Consider the following 26,517-nt stretch of genomic DNA (forward strand, 5'->3'; position numbering starts at 1 on the left):
GTGGTATAAGTGAACTTTAACACGCTGGAGTGCTTTCAAGACAGAACTTCATCTTTATCTGATCTACTTTTTTAAATTCTCATTTGTGATTCAGGGGGCAGGTGGTTAAGGTGTTGGACTGTAGACCAGGAGCTGCAACCTGACCTTGTAAATCACTCCCACAGAAATGGTGGATATACAGTACATTCACTGCACAATGTTGCACAGTTATTTTGCACATTACTACTATATATATCTATATCTGTGTTGCACTGCATGAGGCAAATGGTGGTCACACCAGATACTGACCAGTTCTGAGTCCCCAGATCCCCAATAAAGCAAAAAACTGCACATTCCAGGGTGGCCTTTTATTGTGGGCAGTATAAGGTACACCTGTGCACTACTCATGATGTCAGATCAGCATCCTGATGTGGCACACCTGTGAAGTGGGATGGATTATCTTAGCAAAGCAGAAGTGCTCACTATCACACATTTAGACTGATTTGTGAACAATGTTTGAGAGAAATGGTAATATTGTGTATCTGGAATGAATTTTAGATCTTTAAGTCCATCTCATGAAAAATCGGAGCAGAAACAAAGGTGTTGCGTTTATATTTTTGTTGAGTGTATCTATATCTATAATATAAATAATTCAACAGAATTATTTTTAAAAATAAACTCATGGAACAGGCCCACCATTGTTTAAAAACAAATCATAAAAAAAAAGCCAGACTGGAATATACCAAACTACATGTTGACAAGCCACAAAGCTTCTGGGAGAATATCTTATGGACAGATGAGACAAAAATGGAACTTTTTGCCAAGGCACATCAGCTCTATGTTCGCAGACGGAAAAATGAAGCATATCAAGACAAGGACACTGTCCCTACTGTGAAACATGAAAGAGGCTCTGTTATGTTCTGGGGCTGCTTTGCTGCATCTGACACAGGGTGTCTTGAATCTGTGCAGGGTACAATGAAATCTCAAGACTAGAAGGGATTCTAGAGAGAAATGTGCTGGCCAGTGTCAGAAAGCACGGTCTCAGTCACAGGTCATGGGTCTTGCAACAGGACAATGACCCAAAACACACAGCTAAGAACACCCAGGAATGGCTAAGAGGAAAACATTGGACTACTCTAAAGTGGGCTTCTATGAGCCCTGACCTCAATAGTATTGAGCATCTTTTGGAAGGAGCTGAAACATGCTGTCTGGAGAAGGCGCCCTTCAAACCGGAAACAACTGGAGCAGTTTGCTCATGAGGAGCGGGCCAAAAGGCCCCCTGAGAGGTGCAGAAGTCCTATTGACGGTTACAGGAATCGTTTGATTGCAGTAATCACCTCAAAAGGTTGTGCAACAAACTATTAAGTTAGGGGTACTATCATTTTTGTCTCGGCCTGTTCCATGAGTTTATTTTTTTAATAAATTTGTTGAAGCATAGTTGAAAAGCAAAGTCTGACTTTCATTGGTTAACATTTATAGAAATTTTATTTATTACTTTTGTCAGATTAAAGTTATTTCTGTGACCATTGTGAGTTTTTCTTTCATTGACCGAAGGGTACCAACAAATTTTGGCTACGTGTGTGGACATTACCTGCTATCTTCTGTTTGTTATAACACATTGTTATTGTAAATAGGCCACTTTTAGATGCTTACTGCATTTCATTGGCTCTGTACATGCACTTTGCACAATGACAAATTTGAATCTAATCTAATTTCTTTTCAGCTTTCTGCAATGATATGATTGGTTGGTCACTAAAATAAATGAGAAATATTCGAAAATTTATATAAATGTGAAATATTTAGCATGTTGCTGCCTTATAATGGATCTGATTTTCTTGTAAATGTCCTATTACTTGGTAATTTCTTTATTCACAAATGTAAAACCCTAAAAAACAGACCTCTCCTTTTTGTTGTCACAGGAGACCTAGAAAATAATGTTCTCCCCTCACTAAAACATACAGACAAGAAAAATGGGATAAAACTCCTTAATATATGTCAGGAATTCAACATCAATGAATATTAAACGGACCCTCTAGCACGCTAGTAATTTGTTTTTACTATTATTATTTATTTTAATTATTTTCTTTTATTATTTATTTGAATTATTAATTTATATTCATAGTCCTATAATGTCACAGCATAATTACATAATTTGTAAACTCGTTTAAATTGTTTCTAATAATAGTATTTTTTTGATGTTACAATTGTTTGTAACATCAAAAAAAAGCCATGTCTTCATCAAAGCAAAGGGGCCAATCATATTTTAATATGCAAATAATTTTATGCAAGGCGACCAATCAGAAGAAAGCAAGTTATTTAGTTGCCATTCAATTTACATCCCTACTTCGTGAGGTATAATTATTAGTAGTGCACTATGCAAACATCTTTATGAGCATTATTTCACACCCTAGATAGTATTCCTATGCAGGGATGTCAGGGATATTTAAAATTTGGCCATTAATAAACCCACAATTAGAGCTAACAGCAGAAAGACAAAGCACGATCAAATTTATGCACATCAGACATTATACCACACCATACTGTACACTAATTAATGACATCACTGATCTGTTCAGCCATCCAAAACATTTATTTTAAAACAAATGTACATTATATCAAATGTTATGATAAAGATTTAATCTGGCTGTTTAATATACACACAAATATAAGGGGTAAAAAATAAAATGAAGGGGAAAAAAAAAAAATCACATTAAAAATGCACTGCAAGTGATGAAAATGAAATAACGGAGCGCGTGACACGTTTAAAGTCACGTATAAAGATCGAAATCCAGTCTTCTGGAGTTGTAGAACGGCGCGCCCTCCTGGTTGACCCGTCTGCAGTATACGCCGTCTTTAAAGTAGCCCTGATCCACCCAGTCCTGGAGAAAAAAAAACAAAATCAATAATGAAGCAAAACTGAGAACTTTACACTCGTTAGCTAAACCTTGGCCCTTCATTTTTGTACCCACGTACTTAACAGACCTGAAGTGGAATGTGTCCCCGCCTCGAGTTCAGAGGTGCCCACGCTAAATGATTATGATCATCAAACAAATTTTCATATTACACAAAGATTAAATGCAAAATGCAATTTTTAAATGATGATTTCATTTATTGAGGGGAAAAAAAAACCTGTCTGAACCTATGTGAAAAAGTAATTGCCCCTAAACCTATTAACTGTATTTGGCAAAAACTGCAATTAAACATTTGTACTAATTGGCAGCGAGTCTTTTACACCATAGTGGAGGAATTCTATTAATTCACATTGGAGTGTATTTAAGCATTAACGGCCTGTTTAAGGATCTGAATCGGATTTAAGTCCTTTTTTTTTTTTAGCTATTCAGAGGTGGATCGCCCTGCTGCATAACAAAAGTGCGGTTTAGCATGAGGTCACAAGCTGACAGCCGGACATTCTCCTTCAGGATTTTCCGATAGAGAGCAAAATTCACGATCCCATCAATTATGGCAAGTCATTCGGTCCAGAAGCTGCAAAACCCCAGACCGTTGACTGTTGGTATGATGTTCTCTTTATGAAACGCTTTATTAGTTTTACACCAGATGTAACGGGACCCACAACTTAATCTTTTCTCTCATCAGTCCATAAAATATTTGCCCAAAAGTCCTGGAAATAATCAAGATGTTTTTTTCGGCAAATGTGAGACGATTCTGTGTGTTCTCTTTAGTCAGCAGTGGGCTTTTGCTTTGGAACTCTTCCATTAAGGCCATTTTTGTCTCCGGTCTCTTTCCCATTGTTGAATCATGAACACTGACCTGGACTGAGGCCTGAAGCTCTTTAGATGTTTCTATGGGTTCTTTTATGAGCTCCTGGATGAGTTGGAGTAATTTTATTTTTAGGCCAGCCAAATCTGGGAGGGTTCACTACTGTTCCACTTTTTCTCCATTTGTGGATAATAGCTCTGACCATGGTTTCCTGGAGTCCCAGAGACATTTTAACCCTTACCAGACTGAGACATGTCAATTACTATGTTTCTCATCTGTTTTTTTCAGATCGTGACATGATACGAGATCTTTTATTTATTTACTCGGGTTATCTTCGTGTAATATTAAAATTTGTTTGATGATCTCAATCATACAAGTCTTACCTGCATTAGTTAAACTGAGGTCAGATAAGGTGAGGACTACAGCTAGGGAGTACGGTTGTGAGCGAGAAAATGAATCGCTGGAGCTATAAGTTTAGATTCGTCGCTGTTTTGCATCATACGGAGGCTAATGGGCTACACAAATAAAGCAGACCCGACCTGACCGTTCTCACCTGCATCTGCTGGCTGCTAAAGGGTCCGTAGAGTTCAGAGTTGTCCTTGTTCTCCCATTTGTATTCCCACATCACTTCGTCACTCCCTGCAGGAGGGAAAGAAACAGACGAGTTAAAATTTTTATTGAAATTTGATTAGCTGTCAAGTCATCATCAATTAATTCCACAGAAACACTTCAAGATACTTGATGTTTATAATTATAAGTGTCGTTAATATTGCAGCTCACTTGTCCTTTCGTCTTTGTGAAATCGAGCTAAATATCACTCTAGCTAGATAAATAAAGTCTTACCTGAAAAATTATGGAATAGTCTTCCAAATAGTGTTCGGGACTCAGACACAGTCTCAGTGTTTAAGTCCAGGCTAAAAACCTATTTATTTAGCCAAGCATTTTTATAAATAGATTAGCTTTAGGTAAAGGAGCAGATCTGGGGGACTCATGGACGTAGAGTATTATGGTGAACTGGTATGTTTAGATGCTGTCTTCCTCACTCTCATTGATCACTCAGGTTTGCTGACGGTGAGGTGATTGTTTGCTTTACATCTCAGTTCCCCCTCATGTTTGTGTTTCCTTCTGGCTCTCCCTTTTAGTTATAATGTCATAGTTAGTCCTGCCGGAGTCTCTGCTTGCACTCTACAGTTAATATACATTCACATTATACATTGTGTGACTGTGACCAGACCTAGCTGCCATCTCTCCTCTTCACTCTTTCTCTCTCTCTGTCGAGCTACACATGTCGTTCCTGAGCTGCCAGTGATCCAGACTCCCTCTGACCTCCGGACCTGTCTGACCCATCCTGGTGCCCCGCTTCTGGCTGAAGATCTCGTCACATGGATGCCCAGTGTGTCTCTCTGGGATGCGTCTGGTGTCTGGGAATGATTCTCTCTACCTAGAAAATGGTTCTGGCCTCGACTGGTGTTGGCAACTGTTTCTCTGGGGACTTGACAGTTCGATAGTTCAGGACTGGAACTTCCTACAAGTCTACCTGGGTCTTCAATAACTACCTGGACTCCATATTAACATCAATTAACATCAGCTATTATAGCTGACCTGCCTGCCACCTAACACACTGTATAAATGCAGATCATTTTCCTTGCCACTGTCGCCCTCGGCTTGCTCACCAGGGACAAACTGACCATTTTGATTCATACAAATTCGCATTTCATACAAACTTAAATAATTCTTTTAATTGTGTAAAGCTGCTTTGCGGCAATGACAATTGCTAAAAGCGCTATACAAATAAAAATGAATTGAATTGAAACACTACACTATAAAATCTTTGACCATTTTGTTCCCTAGATCAATCACGACACCCTCCCCTTTACCTAATCCATTATCCGCTTCCTCGTCCTTCTCCTCCTGCTCTTTCGTCTTGCCGTGCTGCTCGTCAAACTGATCGGCGAACATGTCGAGCTCGTCCGCCTCCTCGTCGTCCTCCCGGTCCCGTTTGGCCGGCGCGTCTCTCCGCTGCATGCCTTTCAGTCTGTACGCCAGTTTCTCGTACGTCTGCTGATAAATCTCGTACTCTCCGAGTACCACCAGTCTGTCGGCGAGCGCCGTGAGCCTCTCCAGCTTCTCCGTGTCTCTGATCGACGACTTGTCTTTCTCCTCCTCCGCCCCGTCCTTCGCCCGCCCCTTTTTCTTCCGTCCCCCGAGTCCTCCGAGACGGCGAAGCGCGGCCGATACGGTCTCTCCGGGTTGCAGCAGGTTTACTACGTCCTCGGTCAGCTGACAGGGTGTGTGAGACGCCAGCGGGTCTTCCTGAGCCTCTGCCTCCTCCTCTTCCCCCTCATCTTCCTCGTTCTCGCCCTGTTTCTCCTCCCGCTGTCTCTCCTCCTCAGCTTCATCCTCGTCTCCGGCTCGGCGATGACGCTTAGCTGAGAGGCCCTTCTTTTTCTTTTTCACCGGCTGCTCTTTAATTTTTACCTGCGCGGAAACACAGAGATAAGATTTCATAAGCATTACACATGCTAACCATGACCTCATGGTACAGCAAACACGTCAAGTACGAACTGGCGGTACATCGCTAAGTACGAACTGGCGGTACATCGCTAAGTACGAACTGGCGGTACATCGCTAAGTACGAACTGGCGGTACATCGCTAAGTACGAACTGGCGGTACATCGCTAAGTACGAACTGGCGGTACATCGCTAAGTACGAACTGGCGGTACATCGCTAAGTACGAACTGGCGGTACATCAAACACGCTTAGTACGAACTGGCGGTACATCAAACACGCTTAGTACGAACTGGCGGTACATCAAACACGCTTAGTACGAACTAGCAATACATTAAACACACTAAGTACGAACTAGCAATACATTAAACAGACTAAGTACGAACTAGCAATACATTAAACACACTAAGTACGAACTCAGGGTACAAACTTCTTAGTTACCATAGTTACAGTAATAGTAGTCCATAGTTAGCCCATAGAACTAGCGGTACAATTAACATATTAACTAGAAGCTAGCATTACTGTAAACAGACTAGCATATGAATTTTTGTAATGAGATTAAATAAAGCGCCATGGTGACCCGGGTGATGTCGTACCCAGTCGATGTTGTCCAGCCAGTTGTCTCTGATGTCTTTCTCCTTTTTGATGAAGTAATTCCCCTCGGAGTCGAAGTGACCCTCCTCCATTTCCTCTTTTAGGTTGAAGGGAGTGATGGGAACACCTTCGTCACAGTCGATCGTGGCCATTTCCTGACCTACACACACACACACACACACACACACACACACACACTCTTTTTGGTTAAAAGACACAATCCTACAGCACATGATTCTATCATCTTGCTTAATTAATTGACAGGCCACGCCCACCAGTGCAGCCTTATGGACAACACCGGCTTTAAGTGTGCGTAAATTAACACACCTTCGATATCGTCGCTGGCCAGGATGTTGTATTTGCTGTCCTTCTCTCCGTCCTCTTCCTCGTCTTCCTCATCGCTGTCCAGAGAGTGTTTCTCCTTAAACCTTGAGCCGGGTCCACTCACCTCATCGTACATCTGCAAACAGACAGAGCGTCGCCGGGAATAACACATTAGTTAAATACATTTGTAAAGCCTGACAAATCCAAAATAAATCTGCTGAAAAAATAGTTTTTGAAACAAGCTAATTTTTGTTGAAAGGCTTACTTTGTTACGTGATTAGGACTCAATAATACGAGGTGGTGACAAAAGGCTTCAAGACTAGCTCTCTAACAGATGGCAGCACAAGGTGTGCCAAAGGACATCATCCTGTGTACATCAGGAGCTTTGCAACTGGGACTATTCTGACCACATGCATTACCACGTCTGCTATTCCATCATGGACAGAAAGTTAGAACAAAGAGTGAACATGAAATTCTACATGAAACTGGGCAAATCTGCCACAGAGACTTGAAGTCTTTGAGTCCTTCAAGGTGTTTTGAGTGACACGCATGCTTCAAGAGCGGAAGAACATCACTGGAAGACGACAAGAGATCAGACTTTCGACGAGCTCAACCCCTGAAAATGTTGAAACCATTCAACAACTTGTGCATGATGTTTGCTGGAGAACACAATCCACATCAGTGCTGCCGTTGTCAGTGTGCCATAAGGAACAGTCCAGGTGATCCTCACATGTGATATCTGAACATGCGCCGTGTTGCTGCCGACCCAGGGGCAGAAGGAACATCTCGTCAAAGTCTGCCAAGAACTCCATCAGCGTGCCGTGGCTCGACGATCATTACTGGTGACAAAACTTGGGTGTACAGGTAGGACCCTGAGACGGAGCAACAGTCTTCACTGGGGACGAGCCCATCATCTCTGAGACCAAAAAAGGCGAGGCAGGTCCTCAGCTGAACCGAGTGGATGCTCATCGTCTTTTTCAACAAACCGTCAAAAACAAATTCTACTGCCAGATTTTAAAGGGTCTGGTGTAGAATGTATGGCAAAAGCTACTGAATCTGTGACGGCCAAATCTCAAAACTTTTTGATACCATCTCCTATTAGCAGCTGTTGAAAAACAGCCACGCCCCCTTCTGCATAACACACACACACAAACTTACCTTCTTTTTCGGCGCCTCGTCTTCCAAACTGAACTCCTCATCCCCATCCTGAAATGTGACTTTCCTTTTAGACATTCTGCAAGATTATTAAAACATGACGTCATGTCTGAGTCAAAAAATATAACCGTTACTCACGTGAGCTAACAACAGCACTTGTTCTTAACTCTAATATATTAAACTTATAGAAACAAAATTACTAAAGGATTACAAATTCCTACGTATATCGTTCATAAGGTGACATAAATTACAACTCTTTAAAGCTAAAAAAAATAATAATAAAACGTAAAAATATACACGTTTTTTCTTCCACCTGAATTACGTCCAACGTCCCTTCAGTACACAAGTTTCACCGTCCAATTAACAGGCGTCTCAGTGATGACCAACCAATCATTACACAGGATGTGCGATCCTTTTAGCCAATCACCGCACAGGAGGCGGGATCTAACCAAAAACGCGTAGAAATACAAAACGACGCAACACGAGCGCGTTAGCACGCTAGCTAACGCCTTATCTCCTTTCCACGGCTAGGTGATAAAATTGAGTAAACGGTCTTCGGAGTGAAGAATAAAAATATAAATAGACACAGACAAGAGAAACTGTATAACGCACAATAAACCGTGTTTACCTGGATTTTTTGAGTGTTGTTATTCCCTCTGCGCAATTCAACTAACAAAAGGAAGTGACGTACTACACACAGTGCTGCTGCTTCTTTGCTTGATGAAAATTATTCAGTGTTTGAGATTAGCGCCCCCTACAGTGCTGATAACGAAATAGCAAAAAATCATGTAAACGTCATTAAATGCATATCTTTTGTGTTTAGATAGATAGATAGATAGATAGATAGAAGGATGTTTATAGGGAAAAACATAGGACTTCCATCGAGAATAATAGATAGATAGATAGATAGATAGATAGATAGATAGAAGAATGTTTATAGGGAAAAACATAGGACTTCCACCATGAATAATAGATAGATAGATGGATAAACAGATAAATATATATTTTATTGATGCAGAAGGTGTCTTTGATGTCTGTCTTTCTGATAAAGAGATATAATTACACGCAGTATATCTCACATACAGTCAGTAGACACGGGGTAAGAGTGTAAACTAATGAAAACTTCAAAATACATACAAAGAATATATATAAAGCATATATGTTACAAGTGATAAAATATATTTTCAATGCATAATTGTATAATAATAAGTGAAAGAAAAAAAAGAAGAACAAACTTGATGTGCACTTATAATATATTCATAAAAAAGGATGAAGAGATAAAGCGTTTCCTGAGTCTGTCAGTTGAGCAAAGGATACAGCAAAGTACAGTTACAGCAAAGGATCAGTCAAAACACAAGCCCTGCAATACATTTTTGGAATACATGCACGCATCACTCTCATTAAAATACTTAAGATGTTTAAAATACTTTTGTCTCTACAAGCTGTTAAGCCAGTTTGGAAGTTACAGGAATTAAAAGGTTGGGTTTGGTTATTTGAAGGGTTGCCAACTCCGAAAATGGAAATAAGGAACGGTGAAGAGGGAGGGTGCGGTGGGGAATTCACCACATTTTTTCATGGTAAAAAAGTCCCGGTGTGACTTGAACACACTTTGTATATTATTTTATTATTTCATAGTGTCTCTATATAAACTGTTTGGACTTGTAACATTATTTGCTACATTAAGTTTTGTAGTGAAAAAAAATCATTTATTTCAGATTGCAAAGATTCAATTTCTGCTTTGTGTTTTGACTTTGGCTGTAATTTTTGCTCTGGTGCTGTGACACCTTAGTGATCTTGTGCGGTGGCTTTAGGGTGTATGGCACGCTTTGCGAACTCCACTTTAGTGTGATACAGAAAGATTAACAAATATAAAGAGTTATATTAGCCTATTTTGCCATGTACATAATATAACAGCTACATACGTACATTTTTTTGCCCTCTTAACCTTTTTTTTCTTAAAAAAAAAAAAAGTGACCCTAATAGCTTTGACCATTTAATTCTTCTGTTTTTATGTGAAAACGTTCAGAACAAAATATAATCAGTCTGCACATCCCCAAGATCAAAATGGTTTAGTCTTGACTTTTATTTGAAAGAATATAATGTTCTGGTCGAATTAAAAAGAAGAAAAAATGGTCAAAGCCACTGACCTTTCCAATTATGTGACGATTCTGTATTTTACGGAACTAGGGTTGGCAACTGAGGTTGTTATGGTCTGGGGTAGAAGCGTTTCTAGCTACTGAAAAGATCCAGGGATAAATCAAGTTTGCCAGGGGCTTGCCTTTATTAGAAGGGTCAAATTATCCTGTCTGACCCATCCTGGTGCCCTGCTTCTGGTTGGAGATCTCGTCACATGGATGCCCAATGTGTCTCTTTGGGATGCGTCTGGTGTCTGGGGACGGTTTCACTCTACCATGAAGACGGTTCTGGCCTCAACTGGTGTTGACAGATGTTTCTCTGAGGACTAGTTGCTCGATAGTTCAGGACTGGAATTTTCTACAAGTCTACCTGAGTTTCCAATAACTACCTGGACTCCAAATTAACATCAATTAACATCAACTATTATAGCTGAACTGCCTGCCACCTAACACACTGTATGAATGCAGATCAATTCCTGCTTTCTGTTTCACCCAGATGAGGATGGGTTCCCTGTTGAGTCTGGTTCCTCTTAAGGTTTCTTCCTCTTGCCATCTCAGGGAGGTTCTCTTGCCACTGTCGCCCTCCGCTTGCTCACCAGGGACGATCTGCTTATTTTAATTCATGTACACTCACATTTCATACAAACTTAAATAATTCTTTTGATTGTGTAAAGCGCTATACAAATAAAATGGAATTGAATTGAAATTATTAACCTAATAATCACCAGGTTCACCATTTTTCAGGACTCAGATTGTGAAAGAGCGGTTCTGGGAGCATGAGGAATCATTTTCACACATGAACTGGACACCACAGTGTGTGTAATCAAAGCTAAAGGTGACTCAGTGTAATCTTTAGAGTGTGTGACATGTTCTTACCCAGAGAGTGTATTATTACATTCAGACAGTGAGGGTGACCATCCTTCAGAAAAGTGTCTGGTTAAATATAAATAATTTACCAAGTGAATCAGCAATAATATTTGTATATATACACAAAAACTAAACCCTGACACCTATAAATGATGTGTGAAATATAACTTATCCAAACATGTCCATATTAATAGTGTTGCTTGTATGGTAGTAATTTTTATGTGATTTCACTTACTTTTAGGTACCCATTGGAACATAATAGTCATTCTCTGTAGTCAATTTGAGAAGTGCTTGCCTAGGAATCCAAGCTATACATAGGATGGGGAATCGTAGGTGCAAAAGCTAACCATATAAGGCCTCCTGGAATGTGCTTGCCCAGGAAGGTGAGGTATACATAGAACTGGGGAATTTAAAAAAACCCAGCTGTTGTGGAACAATCACTGTATACTGAATACTCCATTGTATCAGAGGGTATTTAAACGAAAAGCGTTCAGAGTTCAGTGTGACACTGCAGTCTCCCCCGGCCGTTATTGCATGATAAATAAAGGTCGTTATCTTCTGAAAACCAAAGCCTGAGTCTTCAATTAATTTCCACGACACTTGCGATGCTAGAATCGCTTTACTACACAGAATCTGTCAGTACAGTGACCTTTTAAAATAAGCTTTATGTAATGAATCTTTATGAAACTCTTGGCAGGAAAACCATCACATCTGTATGAGGCTTCATCACTACACTGAAGTTAATTTTAACTGAACTGAAGTAAACTTAGGGAGAGCTAGAACGATAACCTGACTAGCCAGTTGCTTTACCTTGACTTCTTAAATAAACCAGATTGGTAAGCTAGATTGTTTTTATAGCAGGAGCTAAAGCCCTGTACCTAATGACGCAACAGGTACCCTCACAGAAAGAAGAAAAAGTATTTATCTTGCCAGCTGCTATCAGACTGCTTTTAGTGCATATTTGGCATTTTTTATTGCATGTGTCTTCGTCTACACTCCTTTTTCTTAAAAAGAATTTAAAAAATGGCTTCAAAATGTAATTAAAGATTGTGTAAGTTTTGACCCCCATTGATGCAGAATGAGTACATTAGTTCTGGTGTGCAATTACTGTATAAAGCCATGTAATGTCATATATGTGCCTGTTCCTGGAAGAGTTAAACCACAAATAATTAATAACAGTTGTTCCTCCTTGTTTAATTGTCATTTACCCTTAAGCTTGCAGATTCCAAGATGAATCACTTCTAGAGGGAAATTGTCCTATATTGGCTGGCATAAAGCCTGGCTTTACCACATAGTGCATTTCCAACAAAACAAGTTTATTTTGGGGTCCTCTACAAGGTTTACCCTGTGAGCTCAATGTGCTATATCAATATTTGGATACAGACAATAAATGCTCCGTCTATAATGCAGTAAATAAAAGGTTGGTACATTTGTCTTTTGAACTTGAGAATAATTTTTAACTTGCAACTTGCCTAAAATGTCATCACTTAACGTAACACTCTTGTAGTCCTACAGTCTGTAGGTCAGCTGTGCCGGAACAGTTCTTGCAGGAACAGTAACACGTAACAAGTTCTTAGTTGATAATCTGATTTCATTTTGATTGAAAAGGACTATTTTGGTTCTCAGTGCGTAAGGATTTGACTCCGCAGTTAGGATGAAATTTATCTAAAAATTCATAACTGATCTAAAAGGAATTGTTAGGAAATTAGCGTTATTGTTCTTATTTATGAAGAAGAATTTAGACTAAGCAGAGAATTTTGGTGGCATTTTAGATGTCGACAGTGAAAGTGTGTAAGGAAAAGCATTTTTAGGAAATGCAACTGAGAAAGTGAATAAGTGATTTTCAGTCAGTAGGCCAACCCACGATAACCCGCTGCTACCTCGCTACAGCTAATGTGAGCACTATTTTACACACACATATACACAGTGTGGGCATTTGCGAGCATCTTTCTTTCTTTTATTGTATATTTTATGCATGTATGCATTTTAGACATTTTGTTTCCTTAAACACAAGAGTGGAATGTTGTTACTGTAATAAGGCAAACTGTACTCTGTGTAATAAAGATAAAAAGAAACACAAATACAATCAAACTGAAAGGAAGGAGAGTTCCAACACCACCACCACCAACAAAAATCTTCAAAAAGTGTAAGTAAATTTCTTGCATTATCTCTCACCACATAATTCCATGTACAATGAATGAATGTACAATTACCAAATCAAAAATGTTTAGTATTTAAAATTAATATAAGCTCCACTAAGCGTACACTTGCATTATGCTGCTATTTAAATTTTGTCCCTAGTTCACCATGTTTTTAAGAAAGGTACCACAAAAACGCCCTACTTCCTCGAAATTACCTCAAGTTGGATTAGCACGCAACGCTAACTGTGATTACACATTTTCATTAGGAACAAGTTTTTCGTTACAACGATTAACCAACACTTCAAATATTTTTACCTTAGTTTTTCCCACTGTTATTTTCCTCACACAATTTAACCCTTACCTAACGAAACTAATAGCTAGCTTTTAAAAAAATTTTTTATTATAATTATAATTTTACAGTTTTATGATCACTTTAGTTTCAAAATATTCACCAAAAAGTACTAACTACTCTCTAGCTCAGTACAGTATATAGATTGATTGTGACCACGTACATTATATTTTGGTGATAATTAATTGTTTTTAAAGTAATTTACTAACATGTTTGTTTGTGGGAAATAATAGATTTATTACACTTACACTTTAACATTGTCCATAAAATGTCTGTACTAACAGCTTCCTACTGTAGGTACATTGCTAGCTAATTTATCATCATAGTGCAATCTTAGTTATACAGAATATTTTAGAATGTAATTTAACATAATATTTAATAGCAATATACATATTATGATTGTTATTTTCTTTTATATTAGTTCCTTAAAAGATAACGGTTAGCTTAATTGCTAACTAGTTTCTGCCATTTGTCATACTCAGTTCTTTATAAAGTAATTTAGCAAGACATCTGAGTGAAATATTGATATATTATTACATATCTGATGATATATTGGACTAATATAATATTTAATACAATATAGTTTTACTACATGATGTAGCTCAGTGTGTAGCATGCTTTCTCACTTTAATACATTTAACAATTTGGAGCTGTGTGTTATGGTTGCCTTTTCATATTAAGTTTCATTTCAATTATATATTGATTAGAAATGTATAAAAAAAATAAATTTAATAACATTAAAACTGAATTTCGACCATTTTTGGAAGCATTGTTGAACTAAAGCTAAGCTACATTGTTTACGCTGTATGCTAACATATAGTATGCAAAAGTTCCCTTCTTAATAACAATTAATATTTATATTTAATATTGAATAAATTTCTGTGTTTTATTTTTTACTTTTGGAAAAACATTTTGTAAGAGAATATAATAATAATGGGTTTAAACTATGCGAATTAATAAACTGTATTTTATTTTTGACAGCCTAGCCGTTTTGCTGACTGGTTACCATAGCAACGTAATTACTTATATCTTGACAAAACAGACTTTACTTTTTATATAAAACAAAAACAACTACTTCACTCTTTACTACTATTTATTTATTATAAATTTAACTATATGTGTGCAAAACCGTGCAGAATGGAAGGGAAATGTGATTTATGCACCACAGTTAGCTGTTTAAAGCTAACACCGCCGGGGAAGTGTAGCGGTTTTGGTTACCAGGAACTGGGTCGTTATTCATATTTCAACGCGGAACGGTCACATCCTGAATCACTCCCTAAGCGCTACACTACTGCACTTTTAGATATGCGTGATGCAACGGCGCTTTATACCCTACTTAGTGCACTAGATGTTCAGCGCACGGCGGTTTGGGATACGGCCAGGTAAGAGTAAGCCCGCTGGTAATATGAATCCTGAAAATTATCTTTATTGTTTATCACCTGCTGGTTTGTAGCGCAAGGTGTCATGATCACATCGCTTTCCCGACCCGAATTAACGCTCAAGACGTCTAAAAAAATGTCCTTAAGAGACATTTGGGGCATTAGGACAAAAATACAGGTAAGTTTAAACCATTAAGATGTATTGTTAAAGGGACCATGCAGGTAATTTCATATAGATAAGATACTGAATTACAGTATGGGAAAAATATCTATTCTATTATTGTATGTATATAGTGAGAGAGGTGAGAGCCTACAGATTATAGTATACAATGTGCAATAAGTCTATGGAGATGATAATAATGTATGTAATATCTGTTGTTTAAAATATAATATTTGATAAATGAATGCATGAAATGATTAAATGTTTGTTTCACTTTAAAGCGGTTAAAATGTTGCATTTATTCTGTTTTGTTGTAATTCACTGTTTTTCTGGATGTGAAAGTCGGCCTACATGATAGGCGGCATGGTCTAACATTTTTTAACATTTTAATGAACAAAGTGTAAATATAAAACCATTGAAATAGATAAAGACAACATAAGACTATATTCATCAATTTTTAGTATTATTTATTATGTTAATCATGTCCGCTGCACTTACTTTTGTTTAATGTTAGAATTTTCACTCCATGAAGTGTAGATAGTTACAAATAAATCAGTAATATTAATTAAGTGTTATGGTACTACCAGGTATGTAATATTTAATAATTGTTATGTCCTTCTCTTATTTTCTTTTTTAAACATCATTTTATTCGTATGTATAAAATGCACAAATTCAAGATTCTTTATTGTCACTATACTACGTACAGTGAAATTAGAGCATTTCATTCATATAGTGCAAATTAAAAAACACTGAATTAAATAAAAGAAAAAAACAACACACACACAACTGCAGTCAAGGTGACAGTAATAAATAAGCCAGTTATTGTATAGTGATGTATAAGGTATAGGGGGTATTGATTATAGTATTGATCTATAAATGTGTAAATAAGATAAGTTAATGCACAAGTCAGTTAATGCACAGTTCTTTTATGGCAGGTCATACATTATAAATAAGTATTTGCACAAAAGTCAGAGTTTTTGTTTGCACAATGCACAGTCTTTAGTTATATAGGATTCTGATTGGTCACAAGGTGTTGATTAATTTTCTCTAACAAGCAGCTCTGCCAGTTTCAATTCACACATTTATTTTAATGCGCTCTTTCTAATAACCATGTTGTCATTTAACAAAGAAACAATGTGCAGTTGTTGATATGGTGAAGTCTCCAGTGTCAGCATTTTGTAACAGTCAGAGTTAAAGCTGTCACATTAGGTTTTCCACCATCTGACACCAACAATTTGTTGCCTTTATAGCTGCTATAATGTAAAGGAGAACAGGAACTAAGTGCACAAATTTTCAGCACTGCAATTTAGTATGAGAGGAATAAAACAAGTGCTGTGATAGGAAAGTAATCAACCACATCACATTCCTTACATAATGTATTTCATGGTACAGTATAGGCATATAATATCACAATTTCTGCTGGAACGTTCCTTTTTCAGCTTTATCCTTGATTTTAACTCATGAAGTCCCTAAGTAACATCTAATAGACATACTGATGCAGAGTCATGTGTCAATCTGTGTACCCATGACATAATTTCCAAAATGGCGGTGTGTCTGGGTAGCACATACTACCCATACTATTAGCATAATAGCTCATTAAAAAAAAGCTTGTTTTTTTGTTAATGAAAGTAAGTTTCATCCTGTTGAACAATTCCAATGATTTAATAACATCTCACATTATATATTTAACCTGTTCTGACTGCATTTCTTGAACAAATTGATATAAGACAAATAAAGAAAGGATCACTGTGACATAGGTCACTCAGGGCTTTTAACCTTAAAGCTGTCAGGGAAAATGCCATTTCAGAATGTGTTCCATGTGGTCTATTTCATCTGTGTTATATCACCCATAATGTGTGCATGGAGTTTGCATGCTCTCCCCGTGTTTGATGGGTTTCCTCCAGGTACTCTGGTTTCTTCCCACAGTCCAAAGACATGCAGATTAGGTTAATAGGCATTCCCAAATTGCCAGCAGTGTGTGTGAATGTGTGTCTGTGTGCCCTGTGATGGATTGGCACCCGATGGATTGTCCAGGGCGTACCCCACCACATGCCCGAAGTCTCCTGAGATTGGCTCCAGGCCCTCCATGACCCTGTACACAGGATAAAGTGGTATAGAAGAATAAGATAATAATTACACTATTGTTAAAGCTGTTGCATTTATTATTGAGTCGTAACATCACCTATAGTAATAATCATCATCACAGTATCACATTACGACACTGATATGATCCAAACGAAACAAAAACAAGTCAGCCTATGAATAATGTCAGCATGGACTCTAATGTTGGAAAGACTCAAGGAATCAAAAGCCCTATGCAATAAAAAGGTCTATGGAGTTTACAGTTTATGAACCCCTGATATAAATCATATCTATTGATTCACACTGTGTCCTTATTCATCAAGTTTGTTTGTCTTTTACAGTAAAATCCAGGCAGCACTGTGATGAAGATCCACCGCAGAATCTTAACCCACTACCTGTCCTGCACCTCACCCGTGGATAAAGAGGGATATCTTTATAAAAAGGTTTGCATCCTGTTTAATTCCTCAAATTCTCTTTAGTACAAGTGTTCAGTCTTACATGCATTTTGCATGATGCCGAACTGGAGGCAGTAAAATGTGCAAAACTAAAACACACTAAACTGAGCGATTGGATAGATTTCATATCTGTCTTTAATTCATCAGGCCTGTAATTAGCACACACACACACACACACACACACACACACACACACAGACCAATGGGATCGTTTGCCCTAATTACTGTCCTCATTTCTGAGTAAGATTTACAATTGAGGTCTTGACTGTAAATGACATCCTGAAGTATAACAGCGTGTACTTTTCCAGTCTGCAGGTACATTCTGAAAGAAACCTGTTCTCCTTCATGCATACTGTATTGTTTTTTTTTTATTACACTGCATGCTTTTTGAGTTCAGCTAAACAGATCGTGCACGCATTAAAGGGCGCGTCTGTTTACGAGCAATAATTGACGACCTCTCCTATAGTGTCCCACATGACATTCGGTAAATGATGAAAGAGGAAATGTCCTGTAATAACCTCCTTGTTGGTCATGGTGGTTATAAGTTCTTCTTCAGGCATCGTGTTTCACTTTGCAACAGTTCATCTACAGGGACAGAGAGAGAGAGAGAGAGAGAGAGAGACACGAATACACACATTCACACACTACTGACCAGATCAGCACCGGGACTTTTTCTTATTTCTCTTTAGGATTTTCATCTTGCAGTAAGTTTTACAGTTCTGCTAAAACCATAGTAGTTTTATGTTGCAGTAGAAATGTTCTTGTTTTCAGAAATGTGTAAAAAATTATTTAAATGTTCAGTCAAAGTTAATTGAGTGTATAAGTTAAAAAAAGTGTGAACAGTATACAGTACGTGTGTAAGGAATAAAACGTGATGAGGTGTGCAGTTATAGGAAAACAATCAGCAAAATGGCAGTAAAACTATCGCTAGAACGTTTGTTATTTTCTTACTACTACAAAGTTCATCTCCGCAATTTATTAACATTTTATAGTTTCATAAAAAAAATTATTCATAATTGAATGTTTATGTATAAGTTTAGTAATTGTTTTAATAAAATTATAGTAGCTATTAACTGTAGTTTCCTTTCCTTCATTTCCTCTCTCTCTCCGAAAGTCATTAATACTAAACAGTTGGAGCATTATGAAACCACAAAGTCGTTGGTCTTTCTGATTCTTTCCTGTGTTGTAAAACGTAAAAGTTCCAGATTTACAAATTGCTGCCACAGCAGTCTTTTCAAGCGTTTCCTTTTTTTTTCTTCTTTTTTTACGAAAATGACATGATTAAAAATATTTTTCCCTCCATGTGTTTTCCTCAGAGAGGCAGAAACCCGTCGTACCTGCGCCGCTGGTTTGTCCTGAAGGGTAATCTGCTGTTCTATCAGGAACGCCCGGCGGCCCGCGGACTGCTCGGCGTGATCGTGCTCGAGGGTTGCATCGTTCAGACCGGAGATTCGGACGTCTCGTTCTCCCTGGTGTTCACCGGCCCGGGTCTTCGCTCCTATCAGCTCGCGGCAGACGATCATTTGGGCCAAAAGAGCTGGGTGAACGCTCTCCTGTCAGCCAGCCACATCTACATTTCACTGCTCGTCAGAGACCTCGCACACCTTTACCAAGGTCAGCAACAAGATGGTTGGGAAAGCAGGCATAACAGTTTACAATATATTAGAAGAATTGTATATAATGGTTTCTTTACCATTATGTTTGCTTACAGCTGCTTTTTGTGAGTGAAATTAGTAAAAAAAAAAAAAATCCAAGTCAAGTTACTTGGGTTTTAAGTTCTTGGGATAAAATACTAGAACATATTTTTTGTTGTTGTTGTTGTACAGGCATGTAAATTTCTGGCCTGGGTTTAAGAGGTTAAGAAAAATATTTCTGGTCCAAAGTTCCTGAGCCAGAGGTTCTGGCCTGAATTTTTAGGGATAAAAGTCCTGGTTTAAAGTTCTGGGCTAAAGATGCCAGGCTGAAGTTCTTGCAATAAAGATGCCAAAACTAAAGTTCTTGGACTAGAATTCAGGGCTGAGGTTCTTGAACCAAAGTGCCTGGCATAAAGTTCCTGACCTAAAGTCAGGACTTGGACTAGAGTTCCTGGACTGAAGCTTTAGAGATAATGTTCTTGAGATAAAGTTCTTGGAATAAATATCTTGAGCTAAACCTCCTCAGCTAAAGTTATTAGGCTAAAGTTTCTGAGTTGAAGTTTTCAGGATAAATTTGCTGGCCTGAAGGTCTTGGGGTAAAGGTCATAAACTAATGTTCCCAGGCTTTAATGGCTGTGCTGACATCGAGTTAGGGCTGCTGAGTTAAAGATCGAGTGCTAAAATTCTCAGTCTGCGATAAAGAGGACAACGATCTAAATTTTATTTTCCCTTTATTCCTCTTCTTTTTAAACAGAAGTGAAAGAAGGAAAGAGCCTGGGTGATTCTTCTCAGTCTTCCACATCGAAGGATTCCCACGTGAAAATGTCCAGCTCCGTCATCGCCGCTTTCTACGCAGGCTCACCACATTTTGCTCATCCTTCTGCCCCAACACACAGAGACACAAGAAGCTATAGTGCGAGCCACGCCTACCCTGGCCACCACGCTCCTTCTGTGCCAATCAGATCGGCTAATAAACGATCGCCGAAACACTGGCCCAAAAGAAACGCACATGTCACACCTCTAAACGGCCCTGCCCCTAAATACGGGGAGTGGCCTTTAGTGGGATTCGACCCAATGGACGAATTTGCTAAGCTGCACGAGTATTACGGAAACGAGGTAAAGCAGGTGAGAGCTGATTGGCTGAAGAAGAAACAGCAAGAGGCGGGCCATATTGAAGAGAATCTTATTGATCTAGGCTGATTTACCCTATTTAGATTTCTCTCACACCAGATATGTCTCAGTGTGTGTGTTGCAACTTTTACAGTAAATCATTTTGAAGATTTTCTCTCTTCCTGTCCTGAAAGCCTCAACTCAGTCCACTTCTAGATTTCGGTTCTCGAAACAGAACATGAAACTGGACATGCAAAAAGTGTAAACCAGGACATGGATGAGTTCATATTTGCTTCCTACCCCAGCCAAGACATAGGTTTGGATGATAAACACAGTGTTTCTTTTTATTTTATTTTTTTTATCCCTGATAAAAAAAAAATAAGGATTTTTATGAAGCAATCCTTAACTGACATTACTTAAGACAATAGTTAATACAAACTAACAATGAACTACAGTATTAATTTATCATCTATTAAAACCTTATCTATAAACTATGTAATTAACACGTGCAGTACATAACATGCAGTGAGTGAAGGTGTGACGCAATTTAATAAGAGAGAGAATAGAACAAGGGAGGGCTAAAACCTGAAACATATACAATCTCAGCAAAGTGATCAAGGAATAAATTAAACACAGGAAAGGTAAACACCATAAGGCAGTGATGGGACTAAGTGGAGACAGGTCCAAATCAGACACATGGCAATGTAAACTAAAGCACACCATGTCAAAACTGCACATGTCAAGTTAGAACCAAAAAAGAAAGGGACTTCCCGACATATTCATTGATTTTTAAAAAAAAATTTTTTTTTTTTTTTCTAAAGAAAACATACATGCAGTGAGTGCGCTTGAGGTCAGATTTCTTTCTTTTACAGTATTCAGTTTAGACTAAACTCTGAGCCATTCTGTTCCTGTTAGTCAGTATTACTAAGAAAGTTGATGTTAACGCTCATTATACAAGACTTTTTTATTTACTTTACATTCATGTTGAGGATTAATATCACAGAATAACAATAGAGCCACCGGTACATAAAATACCTCACTTTTTTGTGTTTATGTATCATTAAGGCTTCCTTCTCTTTATTTACTACACACTCCATTGTATGTTGCTTTATGCTTTTCTTGATCAGACTCTTATTGATAAATTAAATTATATATTTTTACATTTTATATCCATATATCTTTTTTTCAGATGTACAATATTTATTCATGCTATTCATGTCGTATGAGTGTGACTGCCTGTTAAAGTCTAAAGTACGAGCCATAGACTGTATATACAGTAATAGCATGTATGACATAAGCGTGTGACTTAGTGGCCAATAGGGGGCCCTATTCTCTTTGTATATGGTTTGTCAGTTCAGAATGTTTTTGCTAAAACATTAATTTAACCTAAATAAAAAATATTAAAATATGAATTAAACTGATTTAGTCAGATCTGTGATATTCATTTGTCTTTTCTTCAAAGAAATTATGTGATTGTGAAGCAACTTTTTACCAATAAAATGTTACAAACAAATACAGTTGCATCTTTTTTTCGGAGTTAACATTTTCATATTTTGAATTCTTCAAATAAATCCTGTCAGAATATTTCACAAATGTTATACTGCTAGCTAGATTTCTCCCTGGCGATTATTAGCATTTATACAGTAAACATGACTTAATTTCCTCTCAGAAATGCTGACAAAGTCGGCTTATGCTAGCTAGTTTTATCTGTGACGATTATTAGCATTTATGAATGCTACTTAAATTCCTCACAGAAATCCTGTCAGGGTGACCCACTAATGCTAACATGCTAGGTAGTTTTCCTCTCAGAAAGATGGGTAGAACTTCGCCATAGCAAAATTTTGTTGCTCAGATTGAGCTAGTTCGTGTCTCATGAGACTGAATTGAGCTGTCTCATTACAAGCTCGACTTTGTCTTTTCTATTTCTCCTAAACCCCACTTAGGAGAAACAAAGAAACATAACTGAAATACAAAGCGAGACATACTTTTGAGAAACATTTGAGAAATTTGAGATGTACATGAGAAACAGAACTGCATTTAAAGGAGAAGCAAATGACCTTGAGATTAGGTCATATTTTAAAATGCTAATAATTTTCTCAACTCAAGCTAGCTAGCAAGATAGCAATAATAAGTTATTTATATAAAAATAGCTTGCTTGTCACAATTTCTGATAAATCTCTACCTAGCTTTCTGAGAGGAATGCTAACTAGCATTTTAGCATTAGGGGAATTAGAGGAATTGAAGTAGCATTCATAAGTGGTAATAATCTTTAAAAAAAAAAATTAAGTCATATTTGCTGTATAAATGCTAATAATCTCCATAGATAAAATCTCCTAGCTACAGGATAAATTGCTAATGTTATTTAGCTCCCCAATATTAACTAAGCTATAGACATTATTAGCATTTATGAATATGACAAAAAATCTTCTCATAAATCCTGTCAGGATATTTCATTAATGTTATCCTGATAGCTATATCTGTGGTGATCATTATAATTTATACACTAAATTTGACTTAAATTCCTCTTAGAAATGCTAACTATCATGCTAGCTAGTTTTACCTGTGAAGATTACACAACTTGAATTCCCCATAGAAATTCTGTAAGGGTAGCTTACTAATGCTGTTTTGCTAGCTAGCATAAGATACATAGAATATTAGCATTCATTCATTTAATATAACTAAGCTTGTAAGCTAAGCTAATGTTAGCTAGCTTTAGCTATAAAATTATAAGCATGTATTAAAAATATTACTTAAATTCTTCTCCTCTCATAAATCTTGTCAGGGTAACTCACTAATGCTATCATGCTAGCTTTATCAGCAAATTAGCATTTATGACTTAACTCACTCAGAAATGGTAGTTCATGTTACACAGATAGTTAAATTAAATTTAGATATTATTACATGGCTTAATTTTTTTTTCTTAAAAAAACACTGGGTCAGGATAACTCATTAATCATATCATGCTAACTTTATTTCTGGAGTTTATTAGCATTTATGAATGTTAAATTTTTTTCATAAATATTACAGCTTATGTTCTCCAGCTAGATAATTTAATTTGTCAGCATTCATAAATACTATATGACTTAAATTCATCTCATCGGGTCTGTGAGAACTTATGACTTACAGTATGTGACTTATATTAGTTTTAGATAAAGAGATTATAAACATTTATAAATATTACTTAGATTCATGTGTAAAGACATGTAAGGAAAACTTTATATGATGTCATCTTGAGTTATGGAGTTTATTAATGTTTATAGAGTAAATATGATTTAAATTCCTGTTAGATATTCTGACAAGTCAGCTCACATTAACCTACTGACTATTCTGTATATAACAACATACAGTAATATGTATACATACAATAGTTGAGGCATATTTTATTTTAAAATTTGATATATTAATATACTAATCACACATGATTTGCTGTATTCGGGACCAAGCTGGAGTTACAGAGGGACGTAACAGCCATAAACCTCCAGTACTGTGCAGTGACATCTGCAAAGGATTGTGACGTCAAAGGTTAAGCATAAAGGTCAGGGGTCACAGGAAGTGTGAGACAGGTGGCTCGTTTGGAGGAGCAAAACTGAAAACTTTCTCCAGACACAAAAGCACCATGTCATGACTAAAAACAATTCAAAAAGTATTTAATAAAAATGCTTGTATCAGAGGGAAAAAAATCCTTTAGTTCCTTACATTACACTGTACAGTACGTTCAGCTGTAAGGAAAACTATAAGAAAGAAATTTGTGCCTCATTACATTTTTTACTGATCTACATTGAAATGAAGACAAGGGTGATTGGATGATTTGATAATTAAATTGTACAGCGCACATCCTGCGCTAATGTGAATGCTAGTTGAGCTTTATTAATGAGAAAGAAGTCAAAGAGACTCACAAGAAGTTTGTTTAGCTATTTTTGGTGCCTCTCAGCTGCTTCCCAAAGGCCTGAACACACAACTATAAAACCCCCACAACACACCCTTGAGGAACTCCTGCAGTCGCCAAAATCTCTCCTTAATATCCTTCATTCGTTTGTCTCAGCTAATCCTCACTGGCACACACAGCTGCAGCTAGCTGCACTACTACCACTACCGCAGATCAACTTTCACGCTGGGAGAGAGAGAGAGAGAGAGAGAGAGAGAGAGAGAGAGGAGACCCTGAATATGGACACAGCCATAGGAGGGATCTTCGTCTGCGTCTCTATACTGGGAAGGACGTTAAACCTATTTTTGATTGGGGACACACTTAAGAAGTTGGCACTACATACAGGCATTTTCTCCAAGGAGTAGGTCACCATCTGTGCCTATAAAATTATTTTCAATCAACTTAAAATGATAAGTTTGAATTATTATGTTTTAGGTGATGAATATTAACAGAATGCTAATTATTTAATTGACAACTGGGCTTTATTATTAAAGAACTAATAAAGTGAGAAAAAAAGTTAACCATGAAGTAGTACAGAAAGACCTAAAAATTGTCACTGGACCTTTTGGCACCATTTGACACACATTTGTGTTTGTGTGTGTGTTTCAAATTTACCAGAATCTTATTACCGCATATTTATTATTTATGAGGACCGTTCAAGTCAAACCGGGACAATTGATAGTCGCAGTTATGAGACACAATTCTGAGACTAAAAACTTCCTTTATTTCTCTATACATTCACCTGCTACACTAATGTGCGTATTCCAGAATTTGACTAGTGCTTGGATTCCAACAAGCTAAATGGTTTTCTCAGGACGTGAGAGTCATGATTTGACTGACGTCTGAAACAGTTGGCCTCCCAGGAACTTCTTTAATGGCCCAAACATGTGGAAATGTCTTGGAGTAAGGTCAGGACTGTATGGGGGATGTGGCGATAACTCCCAGCCGAGTTTCTGTAATGTGCAAGTGGTGTTGATGAATGATTGTGTGTACAGTTCACACAGACAGATGCGTCTCTTCCACACGTTGGCGACGAGTTATCCATTGATTTCCATGGATCAGGCGTTCCATTCACTGAATGTTTACAGGAACGACTGCATGCTCTGAGCCACTTCGGAGGGGATTGCCATTCATGCACATTTGCACCGTTCAAATGTTTTATTACAGCTGAGAGTCTCATCACCATACTGTGCTTGCTTACTTTGCTTTTGTAAATGTCATTCTGTACATTTATGTCCTCTCTCTCTCTCCTGAAGTGTCAGTTGAAATTTAAATTAAATCATATCTTTATTAAAGAAAGAAGTTATAAGATATAAGATGATAATAATAATAATAATATTAACAATATTAATAATAGCAATCCTCAATATTGTCATCACATTCAGCTACAATTAGATTTATTTAAATGTTGCCTGATTATAAAATTTTATGTATTACCGCATGAGTCTTAACTCAGAATTGAAGAATTCTTAACTAAGAATTGAATAACTATTAGTTTAATTCACAAAATTCAATCTGCTTCATTAGTCCACAGTTTTACTCAAAATAGTTTGGGGGGTAGAATGAAGCTAAAAAGGTTCAATATAAAGATCTTGCTCCAACAGAAAAATGTGAAATCTTGGAGGTGTAAACTCTATACAGGTAATGACCAAGAAATTCAAAGTCAGCACCTGGACAGCTTGGGAAACATTTTCCACATATGTATTTAAAATGAGTGTTTTATTAAAAATTAAACCCATTAACGAAAAGATAAATGACTCGCTAAAAAGGCAGCGCTAGTATTTACTGTAAAACATAAAAGGTGTTCCTAGATCCAGATCACTCCAATAAAATTGTTATTTATAACATTCCGTAATTCAATTAATATTTAATAACAAACACTTCCCCATTTATTGCTTGCTTATAATGTATATTACAATTTTATTAACAGCATTTATATAAAAATACTAATCTCCAATGGGTGCAAAGTGTATATTTACTGCCCTTCATCTCTTTATATGCT

The 26,517-nt window shown here is 37.2% G+C and overlaps 2 protein-coding genes across 3 annotated transcripts; one reads left to right on the top strand and one right to left on the bottom strand.

Annotated features, from left to right (window-relative positions):
- Nucleotides 1–2,225: 2,225 nt before the first annotated feature.
- cd2bp2 (CD2 (cytoplasmic tail) binding protein 2) lies at nt 2,226–9,010 on the bottom strand. Its single transcript, XM_053514835.1, has 7 exons — nt 8,907–9,010; nt 8,282–8,357; nt 7,127–7,259; nt 6,802–6,959; nt 5,574–6,174; nt 4,250–4,335; nt 2,226–2,858 (listed from the first exon to the last, which is right to left on the bottom strand). Exons 2-7 carry the CDS (start codon nt 8,354–8,356, stop codon nt 2,748–2,750), a joined length of 1,164 nt encoding a protein of 387 aa, XP_053370810.1. The 5' UTR covers nt 8,357; nt 8,907–9,010; the 3' UTR covers nt 2,226–2,747.
- Nucleotides 9,011–13,194: 4,184 nt separating this feature from the next.
- Nucleotides 13,195–22,097, top strand: pheta2 (PH domain containing endocytic trafficking adaptor 2). 2 transcript variants are annotated; one of them, XM_053514838.1, is made up of 4 exons: nt 13,195–13,426; nt 17,733–17,834; nt 19,163–19,460; nt 20,235–22,097. In XM_053514838.1, exons 2-4 carry the CDS (start codon nt 17,754–17,756, stop codon nt 20,678–20,680), a joined length of 825 nt encoding a protein of 274 aa, XP_053370813.1. In that variant the 5' UTR covers nt 13,195–13,426; nt 17,733–17,753; the 3' UTR covers nt 20,681–22,097. The 2 variants fall into 2 exon arrangements, 1 of the variants encoding a protein (XP_053370813.1); XR_008365805.1 differs by lacking the exons at nt 13,195–13,426; nt 17,733–17,834; nt 20,235–22,097 and adding an exon at nt 18,440–18,550 and having other exon boundaries at nt 19,163–19,302.
- The last annotated feature ends 4,420 nt before the right edge of the window (nt 22,098–26,517 follow it).

This window comes from Clarias gariepinus, chromosome 16 (assembly GCF_024256425.1).
Source record: "Clarias gariepinus isolate MV-2021 ecotype Netherlands chromosome 16, CGAR_prim_01v2, whole genome shotgun sequence".
Lineage (NCBI taxonomy): Eukaryota > Metazoa > Chordata > Actinopteri > Siluriformes > Clariidae > Clarias > Clarias gariepinus.